The 22609-nt window shown below is 47.2% G+C and overlaps 1 protein-coding gene across 5 annotated transcripts in view; it reads left to right on the top strand.

Moving 5' to 3' along the window:
• ATE1 (arginyltransferase 1) overlaps positions 1-22609 on the top strand; it is a 108277-nt gene that overhangs the window by 41844 nt on the left and 43824 nt on the right. For all 5 annotated transcript variants that reach the window (XM_045854110.1, XM_045854106.1, XM_045854107.1 and 2 more), the window contains 2 exons: positions 11281-11462; positions 14660-14759. In XM_045854110.1, the coding sequence (XP_045710066.1) occupies positions 11281-11462; positions 14660-14759 (282 nt within the window). The remainder of the gene's footprint in view (positions 1-11280; positions 11463-14659; positions 14760-22609) is intronic.

Below are 22609 nucleotides of genomic sequence, written 5' to 3'. Positions count from 1 at the left end.
TCCTTATAAGCAATCAATGAAATGCAGGTTAAAAAACCAGTGATGTATAGTTTTTTTTTTTTTTACCTATGAAGCTAGCTTTTTTTTTTTTTTAAGTGAATGGGAAGATGTGGTGTGTTTTTAAACTTCATTCTTTACAATAGGAGTCTGTCTGGTCATGCACATTAAAGATAGAATTATATAAATTCTACCTTGTACTCGAGTAATTCTAGTCTGTGAATCGCTGCCAGAGAAATGATCAAAGATGGGGACGAAACTTACATACATATGTTTGCTACAGCATTATCTATAATGGCAAACATTTATAAACAACGTGAGCGTCCGGCGGTAGGAAAAGGTAAAATAAGTCACGGTGCAGCCGGCCGCACGACAGAGCACACTAGAGCCCCTCGATTGAGGACTGGGTCGCGGGCCAGGTCCCCAGTGCGCGGCGCGCGAGAGGCAGCCGGTCGCGGTCTCTCACACATCCGTGTGTCTCTCCCTCTCCTCCTCCCTCCCTCCCCCTCTCTCTAAAAATAAATAAAATCTTTAACAAAAATAAAGTGAGGACTGTACATAAATGTGCGTGAGTACATACTGATAAGCAATAGCAGTGTAAAATACTTGCTGTATCAAGATAAAAAACAGGATGCAAATCTGTACATGCGGATCTAAATTTAAAAACAACTTAAGCATACAGAAATTAGGAAGGAGGCGCACAAAATGTTAACATCCACTGCAGAATGTTACGTTGTTCTGCCCTTCGCTCGTCCATGAGGGAGCCGCTCTGGGGGCGAGAGGCACCGGGGCAGGTTTTGAGGATGGCCCCTGGAGTCCGTGTGTGAGTGCCAGGTAGTCAGGGGCAATCCTCTGATGGGTGTGGAAATGACCGGTGTCGGGTCCAGTCTTGGGAAGAAGGGGGCTGGCAGGAGCTTGGGCTGGAGACAACGTGTTCAAGGCTGGGTTCTCACTGCAGCAAGAACCTAGAGGAGTAGCAGAGTGCGGGCTGTGAACGGAAGACGGTTAGGCCGAGTGGACTCGCCCCGGAGGGAGCGGATCAGGGTGCTGGAGCTGACGTCCACATCAGCAGGCCAAGTGGCCGTTTGGAGATGCTGTTGAACAGACCTCACTAACGGGCTTCTCTCAAATGGAAGGTCAGGGAGGAGACCCGGTTTTCCTGCTCCCTTGCTCCACTCTCAGTGTAGTGCATAGGAGGCCCTGAGTAAATAGCTGTCGAATGAATGAATGAATGAATGAATGACTAAGCTAGGGTGCCTGAGGCTGAGTATAGCAGGCTTTTACCGCCTTTTGGCAGCTGAAAGCACAAAAGGCCTAATGTTTGTATCTGGTATGGTTAATGCTCTGTCCTCCCAGCTGATCGCAGCTACCTCACGTCTTCGTGCTCTTCACCTTGTAGAGGAAGCTACACCGGAGCGTGTCCACCGTGTACTTCCAGAGCTTTGCCGTGCACATACATGTTTTTACATCGCGTCTTGCTACTCTGGTTAAGTACTGGGACCTTATGTGCACAAGCATTAACCTTGGGTGAAATCAGAAGGGAAATCATCAGGATGGAAGCTTTGCGATGGTTTCTGTCATTTTCTGTCCGATCCGCTCTTTCCACTTAGGGACTTGGAGCTGTATTTACTTTCCCTTGGCCAAATTGATTTGTTTCTTATGGGACTTAATGGACATGGGCAGAGGGAACAAAGTCAAAATTAAAGGTGACCACTTGGCTTTGCTTCTCTTGAAGTATTTGGGAAATACTTGAGGGCTCTCTGTGGGTATTTTTCTAGCCTGGGGCTTCCCAGGAGCCACCGATGACATAGTTACTGGCTGCTGCCCCCCAGTCCCCGGCAGCAGGCACTCTGGACTCTGCGCCTTTGCCCCCGCAGGGCCCGAGAGCCGAAGCGAAGCCCAGGCAGGCAAGTGGCGGGAGTCCCTAAATGTTTAATGTCGCCACCAGACTAGTGTGTCAGTTGGAGAAGAAAAATAACAAATATGGTAGATACCCAAACACCTTCGCTAATTTTGAATAAAAAAATATACTTCTGGTAGGGACAATCAAGTACGTGGGACTTGAGTTGAACGTGAAGGAGACTTCACATTTCACTGCGTCCACACAAGCTGCTGCGAATGAACCACGTCCCCTTGTTGTGAGTCCCGAGCAGTTAACTGCCACATGGATCTAACGAAATTGTCAAGTTACAGTGATCACATCAGTAACGTGATCCGCTGTCACTTGAACGGGGCCATGTGTGGAGAGTCGGTTACTTCCCTCTGTGGGGCTGACCCTTTTCCATTCCTGGGAGCCGAAGACTAATGGAGCTCATTACGCTTTATGGGGAAGGAGCTTTTATCACCTCGTCAAGCCGGGCAGCGGGTTTCCATCCGGGTCCTGATTGTGTGCAGCGCCGAGGCTGCCGACGGGCGCGCCCCACCAGCTCCCCGCCGGCCCCTCCCGCACAGACGCTTTTATTGACGTTTCCAGGTCTGAGTTGCATTTTGTGTGGCACCACCTGCACATGTCTTCAATTAAACGTAGGTAAATAAAAGGGATTATATATCAGAGGCCAAAAGATTCTTGAAATTCCCTCCTGAGTCAGACGGCCAGCCAGTCCGGCAGGGCGCAGCCTCGTCGTCATGCTGGAGGTGGACAGCTACGGGAGGGGCATTTGTGAGAAACGCTGAGCCGTGGGGGACTGACTGCAGGTCACTTAGATTTCTCTGCAGAAACGTCCTCCGTTCGTTTCAGATCCGTTAGAGTCTCTTGATTTACAGTCGTTACGGCTCATTGAGAAGTTACCAACGGAAGTGCGTGGGCACCGTGCTAAGCTCTCTGCTTACCTTGTTTTAATTCTCGCAAAGTGCCTGTGAGGTAGACATTCTCAACTTTCTTAAGAGGAAAACTGGGCCCAGAGAGGTGGATTAGTTACGCCCAGTGTCACAGCTAGCTAGTCGCATGAGGCAACAGGGACAAGATAGGAAGGAGTAAATGGAAGGATCCTTAGGTTACACTGAGTGATACAGTATTATCAAAGTACATTTGAGATGTGTTTTGTAAACACTAGAGCAGGGTTTCTGAACCTGGGCATGGGTGACACAGGCCCGTTACCTCTGGGCGTGGGTGCTCTTCTGGGCGTCGTGTGATGCTCGGGGACATTTCTGTCCTCTGCTCCGTCGAGGCCGGTAGCATCCTCCCTCTGAGCTGAAACACAATAGCTCCCGACTCTGCCAAATTGGGGGAAGTAGGGGGGAAATTGGCTTGAAACTTCCTGGTGAAATTTCATTCACTCGTCATTACCTATTGAAACCCCTGCCCTAGAGCAGCCCTGAAAACCCCCAATGAGACGTAGTAATAAGCCAGTAGTGAAGATAATAGCAACAGTGACACATTTGCAGTCTCTTAAAAGGCAGAAAGAGAAGGAAGGGCGAACAGAGAACGAGTGAGACAAATAGAACGCAAGCAGCAAGATGGGCCACTTAAATCCCACCGTACGGATCATCACATTAAGTGTAAACGGCCTGAACCGGAGCTCTGCTCCGTGTCCGCGGCACCTAAAACGTGTGTGGAGCCAGTGGTCACGTAGCTCCTGAGCTTGTTAGGAACTGAATTTTCAATTTTCTTAAACTTTAGTTAACTTACGTAGCACACATGGCCAGTAGCCATCCTGGTGAACAATACAGGTCTGAAACCCCAATTACAGGCCAGAGGTTGTCAGACTGGGTGGGAGGGAAATCGCAAAATCCACCTTAACTGTGAAGACATGGCTAGTTTAAAAGTAAAAGGCTGTGTTACCCCAATAAACTTAATTAAAAAGAAGTAGGGTGGTGAGTGCTAGGGGGAGGAGGGAGGGGTGGGGCACTATTTCCTGGAGGCGGGGCTTCCATTAGGGATGATGGACAAGCCCTGCGAGGGGCGGTGGTGACGGTGGTGACGGTGGTGACGGTGGTGACGGTGGTGACGGTGGTGACGGTGGTGATGGTGGTGTTGGTGGTGATGGTGGTGATGGCTGCCCGACAGTGTCCGTCTGCCTGAGGCCACTGACTACCCTCAGAAATGGCTCAAACTGGTAGTTTTACGTTGTGTATTTTACCACAGTTAAAAATTTTTGTAAGTCAGAATTATAATTCAGTTCAGTGGAACACAGATTTACATTTTTCAAAATCAAAAGCATTATGTAAGAATATTGTTAACTTTTTAAATTAGTAAGCCAATGAGTAGTTTCGGCAGTTTAAACTATTCATTAGAAAGCAAGTCATATATTATTTTTAAGATTCACTCATGAATTGTATTTAATACCAGTAAATCCAAGAAAAGACATAACTTTTTTTCTTTTGTTTTTTTGGATTGGGGAATATTGTATTGGGATACAGTACGTGGGGGATTTAGTTTCAGTCACTACCTCTTCATTTAAAGAAATTAGGAGCACACATGTCTAGAAACAGAGTGGCGCAGTCACACAGTCACCTAAATCAGGGGTCCCCAACCCCTGGCTTGCCGATGGGTACTGGTCTGTGGCCTGTTCTGACCGGGGCCACACAGCAGGAGGTGAGCCGTGGGTGTGGGAGCACAGCTCCACTCTCGTGACTGCCTGAGCGCCGCCTCCTGTCCCCGCCCCTCTCCCGCCCCATCCTCCTTCTACGATGCTGGCCCCAGGTGCCAAAATGGTTGGGGACCCCTGATCTAAGTCCGTGGACGCCATTGCATTACCGCCTGAGCTCTGCCTCCTGTCCTGCCACCCACTCCAGCCCAAGGAAAAATTGTCTTCCACATTTTCTGGTTCTTTGGAACTGGTTTCTGGTACCAAAGAAAGGTTGGGGACTGCTCTTTCTTTTTTATTTTAATCCTCACCCCAGGATATGCTTATTGGTTTTAGAGAGAGAGGAAGGAAGAGAGAAACATCCATGTGAAAGAGAAACATGGATCAGTTGCCGCCCGTATGCACCCCAACTGGGCATCGAACCCACAACCTTGGGGTGTATGAACGAGGTGATGCTCCAACTTACTGAGCCACCCGGCCAAGGCCAACTTTTTTTCTTTCTTAAACCAAAATGATTAAACCAGTTTGATTTATCTCAAAAATGTTTCTAATTAGTAATATCTGTAAGGAGTTTATTTCGTTTATTTTCTATGAATTTGGAGAGTATTTGATTTATGTAAATGCTTATCTCTAAAGATCCATTTTACAGAGCTCCTCTAATTAAGAGATGAAACTGTGTGATTTATTAATACCCTCTGGAGGTGGAAAATGTTTCACATACAAGAAGTAAAAACTTTCCCGAATTACAGATTAACAAACATGCTAGAGAGCTCCTAGCTTCGGTTCTGTAACTTTAGCTGTAGCTCAATAGTAGACACAGAATTCATCGATTTCGTTCTCAAAGAGCTGTTCTCCTTAATCGATTGAACTCCTAAATATGCAAACAGGCAAAAAACAAAGAAACCAGATTCTTTATCCTTTCTCATCCGACAGAGAGTAGGTCTCTGTCCTTTGTCAGCAGAGACCATGAATGGAATCCAGCTACTGCCACCGTTAATGGGGATAACTCACGGGTTGTACGAGAACCAGAAACAGAAACAAAAACCAAACTGCAGACCTGTGGAGAGGAAGAAAAGGGTGCAGAGCAAAGTCAGAGCTGCGCGTCTGTTTCCATGAGAGTCGGGAACAGGCGGGCAGGAAAATACGCGCAGGGCGTCACAGACGGTGAGGGCGCTTCTGAGTTAGCCAGCTCCGTCTAGCGAGCCCGCTCAAGCTTCACATCACATGCCCTCCACACTGTCCAACTATAATTTTCAGAAAGTTAAAATTATGACCTTTATGCAAATGGAGCATGAACATATGTCGATTCCATTTGACTCAATTAACTAATCTAAGGATTGGTCAGAAGGCATTACAACTGGTACAAGAGGCATTTGAGAAAAAAAATATACAAGCAATTTAATCAGGGGTTGAGAGGGGCTGTTAGGTAGGAACAACTGGTTATTCTCTCACAGGGCGTGAAACTGTGGTTTTCTGGGCGATTTGTGCCATTGGACACAGATCTGTAAGTTAACCTCTGCCCCAGCCACATGATGAAATAACCTGGTCAATAGAAAATCCAGCCCAGAGGCGCACTGAACGACACCCACTAATTTTTCATATGATTAGGATTGTGTCTTCCATTGTACAGGGTTATATTTTTACAGTGTTATTAAAGAGGCTTGATAAAAATAGTTTTTAATTACTACATGACAGTTACTCATGTGAATGTACTGTAATTAGCTTACTTTATTTTATGATTTTGCTTAATTTGGTTCTTTAGTGTACTGATTGTCTGCCAGAAAATTAGGAATTGGTTGCATTTGATTTTTAAATCACGTGTACAAAAGCATGTGGTATGTTAATCACGAGTGCTGCTATTTGCAGTTTGCAAATTAAATTTTATTTCTTATTAGAGACACTTTCAAATTTAGTTGTTTTTTTAGTTTAGACATCTTTTTAAAAAGTTAATTTCAAAATTTAGTTGTTTTTTTTTAAGAGATAATGTAGATTTTGATGTCATAGTGGTTTAACACACCTTTGGGGTTTTTTTAAAAAAATGAATCCAATGTTTAATACAATGTTTCATGAAACTATTAACAAAAGGCAAAACAAGAAATAAGTTATTGTAAACCAGTGCAGACTTTCAGTCAGGTGCTTAAATAGATTACCTTTAGGGGCCTCCATGAACTGTTGTTTAAAAAAAGTTCAGGCCCTGGCTGGTGTGGCTCAGTGGATTGAGCGCCACCAGCCTGTGAACTAAGAGGTTGCCCGTTGGATTCCCAGTCAGGACCCACGTCTGGGTTGCGGGCCAGGTCCCCAGTTGGGGGCAAGTGAGAGGTAACCGATCCACGTATCTGTTGCACACTGATGTCTCTCTCCCTCCCTTCCCCTCTCTCTAAAAATAAAAACACTATTTAGGACACCGATTAGCTAATCATAGATTCGTGTGTGAGCAGTGGTCTTTGGGGGGAGGTACTTTCGGATGCCTTAGGGGAAAGAACACAAGCCCTGCTCTCAAAGACCCTGAAGACCTTCTCAGTCCCGTCTCTGCACCCCTGGTTAAGCCCCCAGTGCTGCCCTTTGCCTGTTCCTTTGAGGCTCAGCAGTGTTTGTTTTAAGCTTCACTTGGGTACGTGGAGGCTGATGGGTCAGGAGACAGGCGCACTTCTTCAGAGCAAATACACGCTCATGGTGGGAGCGGTTGACCAGAAGCCTGAACTGCGCTATTAATGTGGATGGCGTTTCTGCACAGTGCCTCTGGTGCTGTGCTGCACAGCTCATTAATCACAGAGCCGTGCCGTCCTTGCCCAAGGTGGAAGGCGGTTTTCCTTTTGTATAGCTTGTGGTGCACTTTATTGTATTTTTCCTGTTGTCAGCTAAACCCTTGAAACTGAGTAACTTCTGAGAAATAACTTTGCTTATTGTCCTTTCACAAATCCCAACTGTATAAATAAACTAAAGGCATGAGAGAGATAAACTATTAAATATTGCTAATCACATCACCAACTTATTTATGAGGAAATTTAAGCCCACTGCTATTGTGTAACTTGACCATTTTAAGTGAGCGAGCTACTGCGGTAATTTCACAGACACAGTCCCTTGGTGTGGGCCATTCAGGCCCCTGAAGCCAGAAGCTGCACCTGGCCCGAATTCGCTCACGGTCTGCAGGGTGCTCTTATTTGCACGTGGTCATTTCCTTACAGCCGCCCTTGAAGATGAGGAGTAGTGTCATTTCTCTTTCAAAAATGCAGAAATACACTTAAAAAAAAGTTAAATCACTCTGAGTCAGTGTGTTAATAACTCCGTGGTTTCACGATTGTATTGCTTCATTGACTCCTGGCTTTTAGGTCTCCTCGTCTGTGACGGGGTGGGAGTCAGAGTAGGTGGGTATGGGGCTTAGGTTTTTCCCGAGTAAGTCATCGTGAGGCAGCCCGTGTCTATCAAGTGTTTGCAGATGGGGAAGACCCCTGACTTCCGAGGGAACCGAGAGAAGGGAATAATGCCTACGGGAGAAGAACCGCTCCTTGAAGCCAGTGAAGTCCGTGGGGCAGGTCATTAAATGGGAGGTCCGGGGAACGAAACAGACAGATGGGTATTGGACACTGAGGAGGTAATTGCAGTTTTAAAAAATATCTCAAGCTGGTACAACAGGTAGAACTGATGTCTGTTCTAGGCTTAAAAGAATACAGTGGTCATTTATTTATTGAGAATATGCTTATTGGGTCCATTCTTATGTCCTCGATAAGTACATTTTTTAAAAAGATTTATTTATTTATTTTTAGGGAGGGAGAAAGAGAGAGAGAGAAACAGGAATGTGCGGTTGCTGGGGGCCGTGGCCTGCAACCCTGGCATGAGCCCTGGCTGGGAATCAAACCTGCGACACTTTGGTTCGCAGCCCACGCTCAATCCACTGAGCTACGCCAGCCAGGGTGATAAGTACATTTTTTAAATGAATGAATGAATACACAGAGAGATTAGCGACCTAGAATGAGGCAGTAACTGAAGTCGTGAATGAATTTAGACTCATTTCCAAGTCGTTTGATTAGCTTTTGACCTGGAGGTTTCTGACAGTTGACAGCTCCCGCCTTACATTTCGTGAACTGACAGCTGCTCTCTGCCTGCACGTCCCAGCTGGGGCTGCCCTCCTGCTCCATCGATTCTGAAGACAGCGGCGGCGTTCGAACCTCGGCTGCGCTCTGGGGGGTGGTTTTTATGCAGTTGCACAGCACGTAGGAACTCGTTTACTTCTGACTGCGTGGGTGGAGCCTCCCAGGTGCTGGCCCAGGTCACCGGGCTTCCGGTCTGTTAGCAGGTGGGGTCAGGCCAGGTTTTGTAGGTGTGACAGGTTAGTGCGCTTACCTGTTTCCTTTTGGCCAATGCTTCCGTTTACCTATTCTCTTGAAACTGTTTCTGGGGAAATAATCTCGACTTTTTAAAAGGGTGAAGCTGTGTGGGAAGTGAATGCTGAAATCTGGGTTTGACGTAATTTATTATTATAGTTGGTGGAAGCTCTTGAAAGTGTAAAGATGTTGTTATTGCCCAAACAACACTTTGTCTACAGCAGTGGAAGTTACGGAAATTACTGATACTGGTAGCACCTCAGTAAACCCTCATTAACTTGTTGTCGTTGACCTTGACCGCCTGGGCAGGTACTTTCCCCCTTCCCCAACCCCCCCCCTCGGAAGGAGGTCCCTGGTGCGGCCCGCACAGAGGCAGTAGGGGCTGTGCTCCCTCCCTTTAGGGCATGAACGAGTGTCTGCATAAACTTCTGGGGTTCCTGGGTGATTTGTCTTTCTTCCTCATTTGTTAATCTGTTCAATCATATATATCAGTGTGGACTCATTGATTTTTATTTTATGCTTTGGGTTATAATCCAATACTACTTTATTTTGTTGTCCAAATTATTTCGATTTAGACCTTTGGGAGCTCTTTCACTTGACCCCCTTGTCCCTTTGATACACCTCCATCCCTGGGGGTTTGTTCTTTTTTTGAGTATTTCCTTCCTCTTGGGCGCCTACAAGATACTCTGGGCTCATCGTGTACATTTCCTGCCCCAGTCCTGGAATCAGCCATTTCTCCAAAGAGAAATGGTTCCTTTTTCTTGTTCCTTTTATTGCAGAGTCGAGACACCAAGATGGGGCATTCGGTGTGCTTGCTGCTGCTGGGTGTCGGTGTTTTAGGCCTTATCATCTGACAGAACGAATAAACAGATGTGTGTGTACTGACCTTTGTATGAATGAACATGTCTGTGAGAGATACACACCTACAAGTATTTCTGTATGTAACTGTCTGTGTCTGTATTGAGCTAAACGTGCGTTCTTACTCAGGTCTCTAATTCTAGTCATGACCGCATGGATCATCCTAGCCTCTTCCCCCTTCTGATCTGTGAACTCCCACTCGAACAGTGAGTGCCCTGGCTTCTGCCATCCTGCACCCGTTTGCTGAATTGGTCAGTTCCAGCGTGGCTGTGCATCAGCATCGGGATTGTTAACCTGCAGTGCTCTCGGGGAAAATCTTGGTCAGGGAGGTGACGATGCTTGTGTGCGGACTTCCTGCTGCCTTCGCCCTAGCAGGCCCCAAAAGTTACGTAGGTGAGCACCCTTCCCCGCTCCGACCTCTTTCAAAGGTCGCTTCACACAGAATCTCTCCCCAGTCCTTCCTGGGATCCCGTAACCTCCTAAACGATTCTCTTTTAATTTGCACACATTAAGTTTCATTCTTGGTGGTGTGAAGTCCTGTGAGTCTGGACAAACGCATTATATGGTGTGTCTGCTTCTGCAGTAGCACACAGAGCAGTTTCAGCTGCAAACTTCCCTGGGCTGGGCTGGGCTGTGCTGAGTGCCGGGTTCTACTCATCCCTCCTGTCATCCCCCCGGATTCTTGGCAACCACTCATCTTCTTACTGTCTCTCTAGTTTTATCTTTCGCAGAATGTAATTGGAATCATACGGTATGTATCAATAGTTAATTTTTTATTGATGAATAATATTCCAGGGAATGGATGTGCCACAGTTGATCACCTACTGAAAAATATCTTGGTTGCTTCCAGTTTTTGTAGATTATGAATACAACTGTGATAAACATTTGTGTGTAGGCCTTGGGGGTTTTTATTTTTAAGAGTATATTTATTTATTTCTAGAGAAAGGGGTAGGACAGGAGGAGGAGAGGGAGAGAAACATCAGTCAGTTGCCCCTTGCCCGCTGGGGACCTGGCCCACCACCCAGGCCGGAGCCGGAACTGTGGCTTGCAGGCTGGCGCTCAATCCACTGAGCCACACCAGCAGGGCAGGCCTTTGGGTTTTTGTGTGACCCAAGTTTTCAGACTAATTGGGTAAATAATTAGGAGCCCGATTGCTGTTTTGTACGGTAAGACTGTTTGGATTTGTGAGGCTCGCCCAAACCGCCTCCGACGTGGGGCTGCGGGCTGACGCCCCCACCACCGGTGGGCGAGAGCTGCGGCGGCTCGGCGCCCCCCTCGGCCGTCAGCATTCCGGTCTCCGGGTTTCAGCCGTTGTAACAGTGTGTGGTGCTTTCCCGCTGTTTTTTAAATTCCAGTTCCCGGACGGCAGATGATGTTGAGCATCTTTTCATATGCTCATTTGCCAGTTGTACGTACTCTTTTGTGAGGCGTCTGCTCAGGTATTTTGCCTGTTTGTCAGATGGGTTATTTGCTTATTGTTGAATGTAAAAGTCTTGTATTTTTGAGTACCGCAGTAGTTTAATCAGATACGTGTTTTATGACAAGCTGCTCACGTTTGCGTGTCTGCTCTTCCACAGGCAGAGAACCCCCCGAATGGACCAGACTGTGGTTATGGCTCATTTCACCAGCAGTATTGGCTTGACGGCAGGATCGTTGCCGTGGGGGTGATTGACATCCTTCCGTACTGCGTGTCCTCTGTGTATCTGTACTACGACCCCGATTATTCGTTTCTCTCCTTGGGGGTCTACTCTGCACTACGGTAAGGTTGCTTTCACGGTTGTGCTGGGTCGTATAATAGGCCGCCGTTTTGATTGCATTTCATCGTGTAACAGTAGAAGCCCTCCTGTGATCGTGTGTAGTAGTTTATTGCTGTGGTGGGCTCTTATGCGGTGGCGTTTGGAAATACCACTTTCAGAACTGAGGCCCGCGTCTAGGTAGCTCCCAGCTTTCCGAGGGCCGTGCAGCCCAGTGTGTGAGGGGTTATTGTCCTTGTGGGGCTGCTGTTGTCTCGCTTGTGCGTTCGTGTGAGCTCCCTGCAGAACCACTTAGCGTTCCCTAAGTGTCACGTTTTTCTCATCATCACTGTTGTGTATTTCTTAGTAAGGTTGAACGGGTCTGGTGTAAATGAATTGAAGCGGTGAGTGTTCGTTGGAAGAAATACGTAGCCGTATAAAGTGGTAGAGCAGGACCGGGCAGTCCCTGCCTGTGCGTGACTGCGTGACCTTCACCAGACGGCGATTTCCCGTGTGTGTCCGTGGCTGCACCTGCGTGCGCCGCAGCACACCTCCATTGCCCGAGTAGTGAAGAGGTTGGGGTCTTCCTCCGTGGAAACACTTGTCTCTGCATTTACTCTTGCTTGCTTACGCAGGCACGTGGTGGGGGAGGGGGAGGAGAATCGAGAGCAGGTTTTCCGTTGGGGGCTCCAGTCTTTCTTTTTCTCCCTCTTGGTCGTTGTGTCACTCTTTTCTCTTTGCGTTTCCCAGTCTTTCTGTCTAGTGGTCACGTTTTTACATCATGGTAAAATATACTCTGAGATTATTTTAGTTATTGTGTGTGTGCTTTTTTGAATTATAAAAACAGAAGATTTGACATTTTTCTTTAATCACTATTTGATTTTTTTTTTAAGTGTGGTCCATGATTGATTTTGTGTGTGTGTGTGTGTGTGTGTGTGTGTGTTTCAATGGCCCACAATATGAAGAAGTTCTCCATCTTGGTGTTTTCAACCCAGCCTGTCTCTTCCTGCCAAGTTAGAGCAAATTTACGTTGTGCAGTGGCTACAACTGATCTCTGTAATACTCTCTCATTCTTCTCATGCAGTTAATTGCATTTTAAATAAACTAAAAATACTCGTGACTCTTGGTGATATAACTGAAATTGGAACTGATAATTTGAAGCAGTCACATTTTGTACTTTACAAGTGTATTCTACTTATTTCAGAAGATACTTTTTTTGTAGCAAAAATCAGTTAATACTTTGAAATTACTGCCATTTTTGTGTCATTTTTGTATCTATCACTTTACAGTGCATAGCTATGGATTTATCTAGACTTTGCAGATAAATATTAGGAATTATGTTGATTTCTACATAATACATCCCGTCCCGTGTATGAAATGTTATTTCATGTCTCAATAATGAAAAGATGTAGAAATCATACTGCATTTGAGATAAATAATTAATTCCCAGCACAGTTAGAAAGAGTTCGGCTTACTGTTTGGCATTGCTCTTGAAAGTTCCAGAGCTAGAGAGCTTTGGGGCGGTAGCGGGGCCTGAGCACCAAACACAGCCGGGCGCTTGTCCCGAGGCTGCAGCCGGGCCCCTCCCAGCCGTGCTAGCAGGCCCCGCGAGTTGCTGAGGCTAGAGAGGGGGAAAGAGCGAGGGGATCGACATCTCAGAGCAAAGGTGGGGGAGCAGGTTGCACGTTGCCAATGCCACTACTGATTGTAATGCAGTTCGGTGAACCCTGATGAGGCACTTTTCTCTCCGTTTCTTCAGTTTCTTGAGCGGTCACTTAAGAAATGTAGATTTGTGTATTTTAGTCTGTAATCAGTATAGATTTTTATGTAATCTAGTCTGCAGATTTAAAAAATTGTTCGAATTGGAGATCATTTTTTCTTTTTTTTAATTTTATGTTAATTATTGTTCAAATACAATTTTCTATGTTTCACTCCATCCCAGCCCACCCACCCAGCCCTCCCCACCTCCCTCCCATTTCCACTCAGCCCTAGTTTTTGTCCATGTGTCCTTTAAATTTGTTCCTGTTGTAAACCCTTCCCCTTTTCCCCTGAAATTCCCTCCCCTCTCCCCTCTGGTCACTGTCAGCCTGTCCTCTATTTCAGTGTCTTAGGTTATATTTTGCTTGTTTCTTTGTTTTGTTGTTTAGGTTCCTGTTAAAGGTGAGATCATATGGTATTTGTCTTTCACTGCCTGGCTTGTTTCGCTTAGCATAGTGCTTTCCAGTTGTATCCATGCTGTTGCAAAGGGTAGGAGGTCCTTCTTTCTTTCTGCTGCATAGAATTCCACTGTGTACATGTACCCCGAACTGGAGATCTTGATCATGGCCTTTGCTTTTCTGAGAGATGACGTGTAGTACTGTGAGTAGGTTGTTCAGCAGCAGTTGGCTCGAGTCCTACTTCTGTGTCCGGACAGCGTTTGTGGAGTTAATACACCAGACACGGTTTTCGGCGCTGTCAGAGCGGCAAGTCGGGAAACCCAGAACAGAGGGCTGGGTACTCTGTGGGGCTGCGGCCAAAGTGAAGTCGTGGTGGGCCTGAGGCTGTTTCTGCACAGGTGGTTAGGAAGGACCTCTCTGAATAGGGGACATTTGAGGATCCAAAGAGAGAAGAAAAGGAGCCGGCTGTGGAAGAAACCTGAGGGGAGGAGTCTGGGTAAAGGGGCAGCGGCCTGTGCACCCCGAGGTGGCGGGAGTACAGAGAGGGAAGGTCTCAGGGGTTAGGGTGCGGGTTGGATGGACGGTGCTGTGCAAGGAGGGTGGAGAGGCAGGCGGCATCGCTGGGGGGGGCAGAGGGAGCAGGACTTGTGCTCCCGGCAGGGAGGCTGGATTTCATGTAAGTGTAATCCCAACCCAGGGCGTGGGAGAAGCATTTGGTGAGGTTACCTGTCTGCTTAATGAATAAAAATGAGCCGTATTAAATAGGTCTCTTTGATTTTGTGCTATTTAGATTTCAGGTGAACTACTATCTATGCCCAAGAAAGCATAAAACCTGAACTTAGATGCATTTGCTCAAAATAATTTAGAGTTTCTTTGGTGTCTTTTTAGTGAAAATAATCTTATAGTGTTTTTAAAATAGTTTGGATTCAACTATTCAATCCTTTCAACACTTGGATTTTCTTGATAGCTTACTATCAAATTTTATCAAATATTTGTCATCAAATTACGTAGTACTTTGAATGTTGGAACTAGATTTAACTGTATCTTCATCTTTGTTCTTTTGGCAGGGAAATTGCTTTCACCAAGCAGCTGCATGAAAAAACACCTCAACTCAGCTATTATTATATGGGTTTCTACATTCACTCATGTCCCAAGATGAGATATAAGGTAAAATTGGTTTCACATATGAGTCTGCTGTAGATTCAGGTTATGAAAGTTAGTACTTTTGTAGTTCCTCATCATCATAGTTTAACTTGCTTGTATGTTTCTAATGTAAATCATGAATTATTTTTACATGTTTCAAACTTTTCCTGGAATCTTATTTATTGCTTTGAAATGTGCTGACACATAGGTACTTATTGCTTGTTGATATAGGATAATCTGCAGTAATTAACTGAACATGTAGAAATCCTAGCTGTTCTGGGTAAAATAATTCACATGATTTTTCAGATGGATCCTAAGGAAAATCAGTTCAGAATTCAGGAAGTTGAGGGAGTGGATCATAATTCTGCCACAGGAATTAGCTGAGCCATCACCATAGCAGCGTTACGGGCTTGAAGGGACCCACCTCCATAAAGTCTAAAATGAGGGAGCGCTGACACTTCTAGGAGGAGGACAGGAGTTTGGGCGGAGTCACAGGCTCATTGGTCAGCCTTGTTCGCAGCTATAGCCACGTGACGGGTGTGTGTCCCTGTCTGCCCCTAACAATGTAAACAGCAGTGTAAATAACTTAGTATTCATCCGTGTATATGCAGAGTATAGGAGTGGTGTTCTAAGAAATAAGTTTCAGAAGCAAAGTAAGTTTATAAATTGTTAATTTCAACTTGTGATTTCCTGTTGCTACTGACAGGCTAAGAAATTCAAATGTTATGTTATTGGAAATAGTACCTAGTAATTTTGCTGGCATTTTCCAGTGTTTTAATAATATCTGTAGGCTAGTTCTTCTTTAATGCTACTAAACTTGATTTATCTTACTAATTTTTAAGATACCCATATTAATGAGTAAAAATATGAATAGTAGAACTATTTTGAGAATAACTTAGAATTCAGGATTCCTAATTTCTCACTTTCAAGTCCCCAAAATTGATCTCTGTTGGGAATTTGGATACACTGTTACAACCTTTAAAATTAGATTATAGCCCCGAGTGAAAGGGAGGGGACTCAATCATTGTATTTATAGTATGTCTTCTTGGGAGTGACTTTGTAGATATTTGTGAGGTAATAATGATAATATATGTGAATACTAAATTTTTTAAAGCCAGCATTTTCCTGGCACAGTTGTTGGAACACTTCTGGGTCTTTAAGAACATAGTGACTTTAATTTTTATATTGTTAGTTTAAGAAATTTATTTTTGCATTATGGTTGAAGATGAGTCATTCTAGGTAACTGAGGAGTCAGTATATTTTTATTTCAGTTAATGTTATTTTCTTATATTTTGAGGAAGTGAGAACCCTCAGTTATGAAGGAATAGCACAACTGCTTAGAACAATGGGATTTTCAATCAGACAGCGTGCTGCTCACAACTGTAAGAGAGATGTTGGTGCAGGCACGAACATTTCTCGCTACAAGCTGAAGGTCTAGAACTAGAGACCAATGAAAGGTAATTCCCAGAAAATGAGTCGTACACTGTTGTAAAACCTCTCATTTTCAAGTTTGAGTGAGGGTAAATTTAGCATAAAACTATAATAGTAGTTAAAATTTTATCTTTCTTAGAGCCTAACTATTCAAGCATTGATAATGAAGGACACGCTTTCTGTCATTGTAAAATATACATGGAAAAATCTACAGGAGTTTTCCTATCTGGTATTAAAGAAGGAACATGTTTTTAAATAGCAGTGATTTTCAGTAACTAAGAAGGAACAGCCCTTTAACAGCCCAGCACACGTGAGGCCCTGGGAATGCCACTGCAGGCAGCGCGGGTGAGGGCTCCGCCCGAGTGGAGGCTGCAGCCGGGAGGCACGCGGGTAGTTGTAACACAGGTGCATGCAGTGGCACCTAGAGACACGTACCTGTGCCTGAAACTCGAGAGGGGTTTCATCTGGATTTTCTTGTGTAGGTTTAGACATGTTAAGGCATGATCCGCACAGTAAAACATACTTAGAGCAAACTAAGGTATGTAACAGCAGGTCTGAGACACATGAGAGCAGATCTTACCCACCGTGCTCTGCTGAGTGATGAGCTGTCGCGGAGGCACGCTGACATGACGAGTCTGTCATCGTGTGTAGGGAGGACTGCGGCTTGATGGACAGTGTCCAAGGGTGCCCTCCCCACTTCCCCTCGCTCTGCGTGTGCATGCTCTTCGTCCGCCGGAGGTAGATCGTTTCCTTGGGCCGGGCTGGCCTCGGGACTCGCACTGACTGATGGATTCTGTGGATGTAGCTCTCTGTGACTTAAGAGGGCTGGCCTCTCTCTCCTCCTCTTGTCTTGGGAGCCAGCCATCATGTAAAAGGTCCAGTTCCCCTGCAGGAGAGAAAGGCCACCTGGGAGGCCTGGAGCCGTCTCGGGTGTTTCGGCGCCAGCCAGGCCCCTGGCTGGATGCAGCTGCACGATGGGGCCCGAGAGAGAGCAGCAGAACCCCCAGCTGAGCTGTAGCCAGCTCCCAGAATCACGAGGAATTTTCAGTTATTAGTGTTCTAAGCCACTAGGTTTTGGGGTGGTTAGTTACTCAGCAGTGGATGACTAAAACACATGGGGTCGGGTAGAAATCACTAGATGCGGAATTTCCCTGTAGGTGGGAATCATTTTGTGTTGAGCTGTGCAGACTCATGTCCTGCATTGAGCTGAGCTGATCAGAGAAGTTTCCAGGGGCTCCCTTGAGAAAATTTTGCAAAGTCACTGAATTTCGCCGTGCAGTCAGTCATACCTTGAGATGTGCCGTTTGGGCTTATGACAGTTCATCTTTGTGAGGCATGTTATTTTACACCCTGACTTGAGCCTGCAAGACATTTCGTGACATGATGACAGAGTTTCGTTTTGTTTCTCTTGCTGGCGGCGAGCACCCGCGAGGTGGAAGCTGCACGTGGTCCCCCTCGCGGTGTTGGCTCAGCTCCCCCCAGAGAGCCTGTGGCCGTGGTTTGTAGCGGTTCCCCTCGCGGTGTTGGCTCAGCTCCCCCCAGAGAGCCTGTGGCCGTGGTTTGTAGCGGTCCCCCTCGCGGTGTTGGCTCAGCTCCCCCCAGAGAGCCTGTGGCCGTGGTTTGTAGCGGTTATGGCCTTGAGCACCACGTTCCCTGCTTTCTTTTGGTTTCCTGTTGTGTGCCTGTCTGTGTGTCCAAGACTGGTTTACACACACGTTACGTAAGACACGTTTTACCTGCGGCCGTAGTCTCAGATGTAAGGTACGGCGCGGTTACAAAGGAGTGTGATGAGAGCTAGCGGACAGTCACCACTGGAAGGAAGTTGTCTCGATCTGCCGTTGTCATTGCTCACATTAACTGTTACAGCAGTGGCCACCTCAGTGGGACTCGGTGCTACTGTTTTAGCGTCCACTGGTATCAGCGTGGGACTCAGGAATTGCTGAAATGAACGGAAGGTATATTTTCAACTCAGAAGAGTTTTTTCTTGGAGGAGCTATCCTGCCGGAGCGGGAGGGAGTGCCCAGCGTTCTGACCGCCGTCCTCAGGGAGGCCCGCCCTCCCGTGCGCTCCTCGCGCAGTTCCGAGGTGGCCGTCGGGCACCGCGGGCCGTCCGTCGTGGCTGAACTCAGGAATAACGTGCTCTCCTCGCCTCTCCTCTCCTCCGTCTCTTGTTTATACAGTTATTTTAATTGTGGCACATTACACGTAAAAGTTACCACTGTAACTATTTTAATGACGCAGTTCACAGGTGTTAGTTAATCCATTTCCAGGACTCTCTTTATGGTGCAGAACTGGAACTCGATACCCATTGAGTAAGCGCCCCTCCTCTCCCCGCCCCGGCAGCCGCCAGTCCGCTCTCTGTCCGCGCCTGTGCCTGCTCTGGGACCTCACACAGGGGGAAGCGTGCGGTGTCCATCTCCGTGTGACTGGTTTGCTTGTTTCACTGTCCTCAAGGCCCATCCACGTTGGAGCAGATGTCAGAACTTTCTTTCTTAAGGCTGAATAATAATTCTTCTATATGTACAGGCCACATTTCGTTTATGCATTCATCTGTTGATGGACATTTGAATTGCTTCCACCTTCGGCTGTTGTGAATGTGTACAAATATCTTGTTCAAGTTCCTATTCTTTTGCACCTGTACCCCAAAATGCAACTGCTGGGTCACATGGTAATTTTATGTTTACATTTTTGAGGAGCCACCACACTGCTTTCTGTAGCGGCCCTCCTGTTTCACATTCCTGCCAGCAGTGCACGCGGGTTCTGGTTTCCCCACATCCTCACCGACACGTGGTGTTTCTGGCTTTGTTTGAAGTTTTGACAGTGGCCCTTCCAGTGTGTGTGTGAAGTGGTCTGCATCCCTTTGGAAGATCAGGGAAAACCTTACCAAGAGACCTCCCAGCCCACGTCACTCATCTCATTTGTCAGAGTTGTGCCTCTGGTCTGGGCCCCAGGCAGCACTCTCTCGAGGGGATGGAATGGTCCCAGGGCAGCTGTGGTTTGGGGCGGGGAGAGGCACTTCCTGGAGCGCGTGGCACTGCAGGGGGTGCGCGCCCGACCAGGTTTTTGTTCTCTCTCACCCTGCCTAGCAACCAGTGCTTTTAAACCGAGCCGTTGGCGTGGACTTATACATCATGGTTATACATACTTTTTAAATTGAACTTTTGTTGTAAATATGCTTTGTTTGTTTTCTAAGCCTTTTTAAAATTAAGTTTATGTTTTCAAAATGTTCAATATTTGCATGTAAAGCTTAATTTATATTCTCTATCTTGACCCCTTCCCATACATTTCAAAGATACTCGGTTTCCTTTGAGAGGAAAATTGGCACATACAGAAACGGTGTTGGGTACAGTTTTTTCAGGATTTCTTCTGCACGGTGTCTCAGAGTGCCTCCGCAAGGCCCTCCTGCGGTCTGAGGAGGTGTTCTGACTGACCCCTTTCTGCAGACGGGTCCGTAGGCCAGAGTAAACACGACTTCAGGCTGCCGGCTTCAGCATCATGACATGGCCAGACGTCAGGTAGTTGAAACTGCAGAAAGGGTTCAGCAATGTCGGAAAAGGAACAAAAGGCCAATTCATCTGTGGTTGATCATTCTTAAACTCGGTGCCTCGGCCTGATTGTGGTCTAGCAGCAGCCCTGGAATTCTGCGGGCGTTTGCCGAAAAGGAGGTAGTCGGCGTTGCTGTTATAAGGCACCTACAAAAACAGTGGACTTCACAGAGCCGCATCTGCACAGTCACGTGCCGCTGAGACCCCCCAAGCTCCCAAGCCTTTCGGTTTTCTGACCAAATTAGCAAACGTCGCTTTACTACAGTCTTGCAGCCCAGGGTGATGCATTCGGGTCCACGTGGTAGTGAGTTTGCTACTGCTGGTCTGCAGGAAATACAGATGATCTCATCAGTCACCCACAGCACAGGACAGAACACTGCAACAGGTATTTTTCCTGGTGGTAAATGTCCAGCGTTAGACAGAGTCAGGAGAAAAAATGACCACGGAATGATTTTAGTAAGGGATTTTTGAGGCCTCCTGCTGGCAGTGGGAGGTAAAAAAATTTCAGTGCTCATCACAAATTATTGTTTTTAAAATTGTCACATGTCAGATTTTGCCACATCAGAGTCAAAAGCAGTTCCTTTCAGTCTTGTGTTCTGAGCTTCTCTTTACCGATTAGAAAATTGAAGTTCATTGTGGTCAGTTTGCCCAGAGTTTCCATGAACTCACATTTTATTTTCAGCAACACAAATGGGAGTTTGAAGAATTGAAATGCATATAACTGGCTCTGTTTATCAGATTTATGATGAGGTATATAGAACTTCTAATTTTGGAGAATCCTAAAATGTTTGCATATTAATTAAAGGGAAATATTAACTGGGGACTAGAAGCATATGTAGTTCTGTTCCTTATTTTCCCCATTCTTCTCATTTCTTTTCCCACAATGAAATAGAGACCTCGGTGGAGTCCACGATTCCTAACCCTTCACAACTTCGATCCTCTTTGGAGCTTTTGAAAAACACTAGCGATCGAGCTCCGTCCTGACCTGCTGAGGAAGCTGGTCTGCTTCCCTCTGTGTCCCCTGACTGTGGGCACGCGTTTATACACCTTGAACCTGCCTTCCTGCACGCTGTCTCTCACTTCCGAACGCTCGCTCCCTCACCTGTGCACGTGCAGCCCGCAGCCTCCCTTCCAGACCCAGCCTCTGCGCCAGGTCTTCAGGGAAGCCCCTCTCTGCCTCCGCTCCCTGGAGCCCCACCCGCCCCACTCCCCGTGAGCCGGAGCCGGCAAGGAGCGGGGGCTCTCTGTTTCGGCGAACTCTCACATTTCTAAGTGCGCTCTCTGCCACTGTCCTTGAGCTCTAGTTGGGTGTAGGTGCACAGGGCCAGTCCGTGCTTGGTGGGGGGGCCCACTCGGCACGAAACGCATGCCAGACGCCACGGCAGGAGGAACAGGGTCAGACGTGGTCCGTGCTCATCAGTTCCTTGAGCAGACCTTGTCTTCTTACCTGTCACTGTCCCCAGCGCCCAGAAAATGAATCAACAGCAAAGAACTCTCTGGCTCAAAGCATCAGTGGTGCTGAGGGTTGGGAAACCCTGCGGAAGCCGGCCGTTGGAGCCTGCAGGGCTCCACAGTGGCCGAGCTACCGGGGTAACGTGGTGATGACTGCTGTCAGGGAGGAATCGTCAGAAAGATTAATGTTAGGCTCCCCGTAACAGTGCTGAAATACAGTATCCTGCGTGACACACCGGAGAGGACCTTCTCGTGCTCATTCATGACCCTGTGCAGCCAGAGACTCTTTGATGACCCCAGGACTGTCTTAAATTTTCTTGGGGAGGCTTATGTGTGGCCTTCGTGTCAACTTAAGGTAATTTAGGGTTTTGTACGATGAGATCTAGCCAGCGAATCTCGAGGCCCCTTGGAGGAGCAGTCCCAGCAAATAAGGTTAACATTTCCACAGTGCGATGTTTCTTTTTCTAGTTCTGATGTGCGTGGTAGAGTCTGTTTTTAGTATTTATAAATCACTCTGTTTTCCTTGCTTTGTAGAAGTAAAAAGAAAGTGCAAGCTTCATAATAACCAAGTGAATTGAATTACTCTTGCCCTAGCAGCTGAATTCAGTTCGTCTTTTGTAGTTCAGAGGGCACGCTATTGGCTTGCATGTGTTAGGGTGGGGGGTTACACTCACTCTCAGCTCTGTGGGGACAGAGGCGTTTGGCCCGCCCAAGGCTGGTTGTGGGCACTGAGCTGTTTCAGGGAAGCACGTGTGCACGTGTGCACACGCGTTCACTGTCTCCCTCACCTGCCGCTCTGCCGTGCGGTGCGGTCAGAGGGAGGCCGGCTCCCAGCCGTCCCTCGCGCAGGGCCCTCCACCGCGGCTCAGGCCTCCTCCTCTTCCTGCGCCTGTCCGTGCTCTCCTGCTGCTTACGTCTTCACTCTGTGAAACCCAGGCAGGCAGCTGTAAGGGTTTTATAATTGGCACTTTCAGAACCTCATTGTCTGTGTTTGCGGCATTAGCCCACGGGAAGCCGCCTTGAGTAGCAAACTTACCTTGGAAAGGCCTCAGTCAGTCGGAAATGACAACGCCGAGAGAGACGCAGAGACCGCCTGGCGTCCGCCTGGCGTCCACCTGGGGAGGGCCTTCCCAGGTGTCTTTGCGGCAACCCCCCTCTGTCCCGGGTCCAGCCTCCACCGCAGAACTGTGCAAGGGAGTCTACAATGTGGGAGAATTGTTTTGCTGGAAAATCGGTGGTTTCTAACACAGTTCTGTTCAATCCAGATTCCTTTACTTGGTCCTCAGGGGTCCCCGGTCTCTCCTGGTTCTTTCTGCCTGCCTGTGGACTCGGGCCCGGGCTCTGCGCCACGCGGGGCTGCTCAGAGGCGGCGTCCCTGGGAGCTCGCAGACGGGCTGTGGATCGCTCGTTCCAGACATTCTCAGCGCTCCAAAACCGTACACGTGC

Source organism: Phyllostomus hastatus, unplaced genomic scaffold (assembly GCF_019186645.2).
Source record: "Phyllostomus hastatus isolate PE091 unplaced genomic scaffold, TTU_PhHast_1.1 phas_scaffold_1066, whole genome shotgun sequence".
NCBI classification, from domain to species: domain Eukaryota; kingdom Metazoa; phylum Chordata; class Mammalia; order Chiroptera; family Phyllostomidae; genus Phyllostomus; species Phyllostomus hastatus.
The sequence above is the reverse complement of the archived record's forward strand: the minus strand, read 5'-3'. Positions and strand labels throughout refer to the sequence as shown.